General features: G+C 53.7%; 1 protein-coding gene and 1 pseudogene across 1 annotated transcript; both read right to left on the bottom strand.

Annotated features, from left to right (window-relative positions):
- Nucleotides 1–825: 825 nt before the first annotated feature.
- On the bottom strand, nt 826–2,367 carry LOC115407472 (basic proline-rich protein-like; annotated as a pseudogene).
- Nucleotides 2,368–2,577: 210 nt separating this feature from the next.
- On the bottom strand, nt 2,578–4,670 carry LOC115407471 (basic proline-rich protein-like). Its single transcript, XM_030117818.1, has 5 exons — nt 4,536–4,670; nt 4,387–4,493; nt 3,186–4,188; nt 2,847–3,136; nt 2,578–2,710 (listed from the first exon to the last, which is right to left on the bottom strand). Exons 1-5 carry the CDS (start codon nt 4,668–4,670, stop codon nt 2,578–2,580), a joined length of 1,668 nt encoding a protein of 555 aa, XP_029973678.1.
- Nucleotides 4,671–7,165: the final 2,495 nt, after the last annotated feature.

Raw genomic sequence — 7,165 nt, 5'->3', positions numbered from 1 at the left:
ATAATGTTAAAGGATGAAACACCGTACGACCCAGAGGAACACTACTGATGATGCGTGCCGTACCCGTTAATTCATTCCTCCTTCAAGTCTACCATTTACCGACAAGTTCACCGGTTGCTTGTGCTCGCTCAAGAATAACATCACATTCTGTTTTCTCTGGAAGGTAACAAACATGGTTTAGAAATCAAATCTAAAGTTGAATAATAAGAGCTGAAAATTAAAAAAAAAAACCCTGAGGAAAGCTAGGTACAGTAAATAAATTACTGTAATCCAATTTTTTTTTCCATTATCCTATATTTTTCCTCAATATTTCATCGTCTTAGATCCTGTTTCCCAGTTTGTTTTAGAAGCAAAGTTATTTATTAAGTCACTTTAAGAAATCTGGAGGCAAACTCTGTATTTAGCACTCATCACTACCAGTCCTCTGTAGATTAAATTCCCCCTGAACAGTTGAGACTGTCTGTGTGACTTTCTTTTAGAAGCTCACTGTTCAGTAGCATCTTGTGGCCTTGCTGTGTCTCTGTGTTTTGTTGTGGCTGCCGCCTCGGTTCTGTCTTGTTCTGTTATGGACACTGAAGAGGAGAAGGCAGGATGGTGGATGTGAAGATGCAATAGATGAAGATACCGCTGACTTTATTCATGTATTTATTTATTCAATATTTTACATGTCCACACATTTTTTCTTGCAAGTGTCATGTCTGAGGGGTTCTGAGAGGTTGGTGGCATTGGTGGTGCTGGTGGCGATAGTGGAGGTGGGGGCATTGGTGATGGTAGTGGTGGGGCTGGTGGTGCTAGTGGCACTAGTGGTTCTGGTGGTGCTGGTGGCTATGGTGGTGCTGGTGGGGTTGGTGGTAATGGTGGCGCTGGTGGGGCTGGTGGCGTTGGTGGTGCTGGTGGCTATGGTGGTGCTGGTGGCATTGGTGGTAACGGTGGCGCTGGTGGTGCTGGTGGGGCTGGTGGTGGTGGTGGCGTTGGTGGTGCTGGTGGCGATGGTGGAGGTGGTGGCATTGGTGGTGCTGGTGGCATTGGTGGTGCTGGTGGGGCTTTTGGTCCTGGTGGTGCTGGTGGCGCTGGTGGTCCTGGTGGTGCTGGTGGGGCTGGTGGAGGTGGTAGTCCTGGTGGTGCTGGTGGAGCTGGTGGAGGTGATGGCATTGGTGGTGCTAGTGGGGCTGGTGGTGCTGGTGGCACTGGTGGTGTTGGTGGCGCTGGTGGAGGTGATGGCATTGGTGGTGCTAGTGGGGCTGGTGGTGCTGGTGGCACTGGTGGTGTTGGTGGCGCTGGTGCCATTGGTGGTGGTGGTGGGGCTGGTGGAGGTGGTGGCACTGGTGGTTCTGGTGGTGCTGGTGGCTGTGGTGGTGCTGGTGGGGTTGGTGGTATTGGTGGCGTTGGTGGGGCTGGTGATGGTGGTGGCATTGGTGGGGCTGGTGGTGGTGGCATTGGTGGTAATGGTGGCGCTGGTGGTGCTGGTGGGGCTGGTGGTGGTGGTGGCGTTGGTGGTGCTGGTGGCGATGGTGAAGGTGGTGGGGTTGGTGGTATTGGTGGCGTTGGTGGGGCTGGTGATGGTGGTGGCATTGGTGGGGCTGGTGGTGGTGGCATTGGTGGTAATGGTGGCGCTGGTGGTGCTGGTGGGGCTGGTGGTGGTGGTGGCATTGGTGGTGCTGGTGGGGCTTTTGGTCCTGGTGGTGCTGGTGGCGCTGGTGGTCCTGGTGGTGCTGGTGGGGCTGGTGGAGGTGGTAGTCCTGGTGGTGCTGGTGGAGCTGGTGGAGGTGATGGCATTGGTGGTGCTTGTGGGGCTGGTGGTGCTGGTGGCACTGGTGGTGTTGGTGGCGCTGGTGGAGGTGATGGCATTGGTGGTGCTAGTGGGGCTGGTGGTGCTGGTGGCACTGGTGGTGTTGGTGGCGCTGGTGCCATTGGTGGTGCTGGTGGTGCTGGTGGCATTGGTGGTGCTGGTGGGGCTGGTAGCACTGGTGGTGTTGGTGGCATTGGTGGTGCTGTTGGGGCTGGTGGTGCTTGTGGAGCGGGCGACATTGGTGGTGGTGGTGGGGCTGGTGGCATTGGTGGTGGTGGTGGGGCTTGTGGCATTGGTGGTACTGGTGGTGCTGGTGGCATTGGTGGTGGTGGGGCTGGTGGTGCAGGTGGCATTGGTGGTGCTGGTGGGGCTACTGGTGGTGGTGGTGCTGGTGGCCCTAGTGGAGCTGGGGGCATTGGTGGTGCTAGTGGTGCTGGTTGTGGTGGTGGGGCTGGTGGAGCTGATGGCATTGGTGGTCCTGGTGGTGCTGGTGGTGCTGGTGGCACTAGTGGTGGTGGTGGGGCTGGTGGTGCTGGTGGCATTAGTGGTGGTGGTGGGGCTGGTGGTGCTGGTGGCATTAGTAGTGGTGGTGGGGCTGGTGGTGCTGCTGGCACTGGTGGTATTGGTGGCATTGGTGGTGGTGCTGGGGCTGGTGATGCTGGTGGGGCTGATGGTGTTGGTGGCATTGGTGGTGGTGGTGGTGCTGTTGCTGCTGGTGGGGCTGGTCGTGCTGGTGGCATTGGTGCTGGTGGTTGGGCTTGTGCTGCTGGCATTGGTGGTGCTGGTGTTTACGGTCGTGCTGGTGGTGCTGGTGGGGCTGTTGGAGGTGGTGGCATTGGTGGTGGTGGTGGTGGTGGCATTGGTGGTGCTGGTGGGGCTGGTGGAGGTGGTGGCATTGGTGGTGCTGGTGCTGGTGGTAGCATTAGTGGTGCTGGTGGCACTGGTGATGCTGCTGGTGGTGGTGGTGCTGCTGGTGCTGGTGATGCTGGTGGCATTGGTGCTGGTGGCATTGGTGTTAGTGGTGGGGCTGGTGGTGCTGGTTTTGGCTGGTGGCATTGGTGGTGGTGGTGGTACTGGTGGTGCTGGTGGCATTGGTGCTGGTGGAGCTGGTGGCATTGGTGGTGGTGGTGGGGCTGGTGGCATTGATGGTACTGGTGGTGGTGGTGGCATTGGTGGTGCTGGTGGGGCTGGTGGTGCTGGTGGTGGTGTTGGGGCTGGTGTTGCTGGTGGGGCTGGTGGCACTGGTGGTGTTGGTGGCATTGGTGATGCTGGTGGGGCTGGTGGTGCTTGTGGAGCGGGCGGCATTGGTAGTGGTGGTGGGGCTCGTGGCATTGGTGGTGGTGGTTGGTGCTGGTGGTGCTGGTGGCATTGGTGGTGCTAGTTGGGCTGGTGACATTGGTGGTGGTGGTGGCATTGGTGGTGGTGGTGGTGGTGGGGCTGGTGGTGGTACTGGTGGCAGCATTGGTGGCGCTGCTGGTGCTGGTGGTGCTGGTGGTGGTGGTGGCATTTGTGGTAGTGGTGGCATTGGTGGTGGTGCTGGTGGTGGCATTGGTGGTGCTGTTTGGGCTGGTCGTGCTGGTGGTGCCACTGACATTGGTGGTGATTGTGGTGCTGGTGGCATTGGTGGTGGTGGTGGGGCTAGTGGCATTGGTGGGGCTGGTGGTGCTGTTGGTGGTGGTGGCATTGGTGGTGGTGGTGGCCCTGGTGGCACTGGTGGTGCTGGTGGTGGTGATGGTGGGGCTGGTGGTAATGGCATTGGTGGTAGTGATGGCATTGATGGTGATGATGGCATTGGTGGTGGTGGCGGCATTGGTGACATTGGTGGTGCTGATGGGGCTGGTGGTGCTGATGGCATTGGTGGTGGTGGTGGTGGTGGTGGTGGTGGTGGCATTGGTGGTGCTGGTGGTGGTGGTGGCATTGGTGGTGGTGGTGGCCCTGGTGGTGGTGGTGGTGGTGGTGGGGCTGGTGGTAGTGGTGGCATTGGTGGTGCTGGTGGCCCTGGTGGTGGTGGTGGGGCTGGTGGTGGTGGTGGTGGTGGTGGTGGGGCTGGTGGTAGTGGCATTGGTGGTAGTGGTGGCATTGGTGGTGTTGATGGCATTGGTGGTGCTGGTGGCATTGGTGGTGCTGGTGCTGGCGGCATTGGTGGTGCTGGTGGTGGTGGTGGTGCTGGTGGTGGTGGCATTGGTGGTAGTGGTGGCAGTGGTGGTGGCATTGGTGGTGGTGGCGCTACTGGTGCTGGTGGGGCTGGTGGCATTGGTGGTTCTGCTGGGGCTGGTGGTGATGGTGGTGCTGATGGGGTTGGTGGTGCCACTGGCATTGGTGGTGATGGTGGTGCTGGTGGTGCTGGTGGTGCTGGTGGCAGCATTGGTGGCGCTGCTGGTGCTGGTGGAGCTGGTGGGGTTGCTGGTGCTTGTGGGGCTGGTGGTGCTGGTAGTGGTGTTTGTGCTGGTGGCATTGGTGGTGCTGGTGGTGGGGTTGGTGGTGTTGGCATTCGTGGTAGTGGTGGCATTGGTGGTGGTCGTGGCACTAGTGGTGCTGGTGGTGCTGGTGGGGCTGGTGGTGCCACTGGCATTGGTGGTGATAGTGGTGTTGGTGATGGTGGTGGGGATGGTGGCATTGGCGGCTCTGGTGGCAATGGCGGTGCTGGTGGCACTGGTGGTGTTGATGGTGCGGCTGGTGGTGGTGGCATTGGTTGTGGTGGTGGCTTTGGTCGTGCTGGTGGGGCTGGTGGGGCTGGTGATGCCACTGGCATTGGTGGTGCTGTTGGTGCTGGTGGTGGTGGTGGTGGTGGTGGTGGCATTGCTGGTGCTGGTGGGTCTGGTAGTGGTGGCAGTGGTGGTGGCATTGGTGGTGGTGGTGGTGCTGGTGGTGCCCCTGGCATTGGTGGTGATGGTGGTGCTGATGGAGCTGGTGGCATTGGTGGTGCTGGTGGTGTTAGTGAGGCTGGTGATCCTGGTGGGGCAGTGAGTAGACGCCGGCTCTGACACAGCTGGAGGGAAGACAGGAAACATTATTCATGTGTGAAATACTGTGTTACAGAGTGTCCAGGATTAGTGCAACAAGTGAAGATGCTTTTTGTTCCCTGCTCTGGATGTATCATATGGGCCTCATGTATGAGGCAAGTATCTCTGATCATGAATCCTGACGGGACAAACTCTGATATCCAGAGAGTGAACATGTTCCATAAAGGGACCCCATATTTTTGAGAATTTCTGTTGAGACTCCTTGAGAGACAATCGAATCTTTTCTAGTTCACTAAAATACAGAACATCTTTGATCCAGTGCACATGAGTTGGAGGGGTGGCAGACTTCCACTTCAAGAGAATTAGCCGTCTTGCTAGTAAACTGACAAAAGCTATGAAGGATTTCTCTCCTGAGGACAGTGAAGGGATCTGTCAGGTCGCCCCAAATAATGCAGTAATAGAGTTAGGCTCAATATTCTTCTTGTGAACCGTGCTGATTGTGTCACAGATATTGGTCCAGTGAGGGAGTAATTTGGAACGTTTCCAGAACATGTGAATGAGGGATGCGACTGCATCAAAAACACCAGCATACTTTTATTAATTAACTTACATGAACACAAAAGGCACTTTGTAGCAACAATAAATAAGAACTTATGTTGATTATTTAAAACCAAGACGGGTGAAAGTTTGAAAATCAACACTATCAGAACAAAATGAGCTTTTTCTGGCCTACATACACACCACAGACACACCCACACATACATCTGCATACACACTCAGCACCATGGATAGTGACAACTGATTGATGTCTAAACATTCAGTCATTCTAATTCAAACGATTAGCAGCCGTCCACAACAACTGAAAACCTGCAGAGGCAGCAATAAGCAGAGCTCTGTCCTGTTAGAAGTGCTCGTCTGGTCTTCTTTGCAGAGAATGCTCTGATTATGTCCTTGAAATCCAAATGATGAAGGATGTCGTGCTCAATGGACCAGTGTTCATTTTGACATGATTTTTTTCATTTAATTTTAATCTTCGTCACTCACCAAAGACTTGATTTAGTTAAGTCACATTTTAGTTTTTAGTTTAGTTTTGTATTAATTAAAATTTAGTCTGTGGAAATTAGTTTTAGTCTTCATTTTAGTCTTGATGAAATTTGACAGTTTTGTTGTACTGTAGCATAGATAGATAGATAGATAGATAGATAGATAGATAGATAGATAGATAGATAGATAGATAGATAACTTTATCGTCCCAGTGGGAAATTTGTCTGGGGCAAAGTGCTCCATCAACATACATATAAAAACAGCACAACATGAAACCACAGCACCAGAAGTGCAAAAGGATATTTGTCACGGTTGTAAAAACTCCATTGTAAGCATATCTTTAATGATGTTACATCATATCATATAACTCTTGCATCATAAATATGAATATCTTAAGGCTTGTTAGGAAAAAAATAAATGCATGAACTTCCTTTCTGTAAATTCTTACAACAACCTGCAAGACAAAAACCTCCGATCATAATGACCAGCAGATGGCGGTAATGCAACCAACACAAGCTAAAACATCACAGAAGAAGAAGAAGAGCAGCACAACAAGAAACATGGCACTGAGTGACAGTGCTGCGGTGCGACGGAGCCGGACCGGAGCCAGTGAGCCCGGCGTGAAGATGGTTGTAACCCAGCTTGTCCGGCGGCCAGCGTCAGCTTTTTCGTCTCGTCACTTCATCATGTGATTTAGTTTTAGTTTTTGTTGTCATTACTTATTACATTTACGTTCTCGTCACAAATTAGTCACGAAGAATCCTGTGAGCTTTGGGATGCTCTTCAGCAATTCTTTTTCTCGTGATTCTTTCTCAGGAACCACCTTTCGCTTGTGAGCACCGCTCTCAAGTGTCTTTTTCCCGTCATTTTCCGCCTGTCACTCAAGGGGTGAAGCTTGATAGACGCAGAAACGGTCAGTAAACAGGGAGGTGGGGTGGGTCTAGCGAAGGGTTAATTTGGATCAATCAGCAGCCACAAACGTGAAGTATAAAATGCCTGACAGGAAACTTGACCAGTAACAAAACAGTGCGACTTTTCCAGCTTCTTGATAGGCCCCTGAACTTGGTCGGCCCCTGGGCTTCAGCCCAGGTAAGCCCGTGCATTAAAGCGGCCTTGACCCTGGAAGTGATCGATGATCCAGAGCTGCTGTGTGTCCAGTGTCTCACCTGAACAGCTGAGGGACGTCCTCCATGCTGTGTAGTCCTCCATCCTTCCCCAGGAGAGCCTTGGCACCGTCTGGTAAGTCTGGTAGGTCTACAGATTCTGCCGCCATGCCTGAAACACAAGGACACAGAGGTTAAAGCCAACGTGACGGACTGAACCTTCAGCAGGTGCAGGTTCTCTCTCCTCAGACGCTACGGAAACTTCT

This window comes from Salarias fasciatus, chromosome 20 (genome assembly GCF_902148845.1).
Source record: "Salarias fasciatus chromosome 20, fSalaFa1.1, whole genome shotgun sequence".
In the NCBI taxonomy this organism is placed as follows: Eukaryota; Metazoa; Chordata; class Actinopteri; order Blenniiformes; family Blenniidae; genus Salarias; species Salarias fasciatus.
Note: the sequence above shows the minus strand (reverse complement) of the source record. Positions and strands in the feature narration are given on the sequence as shown.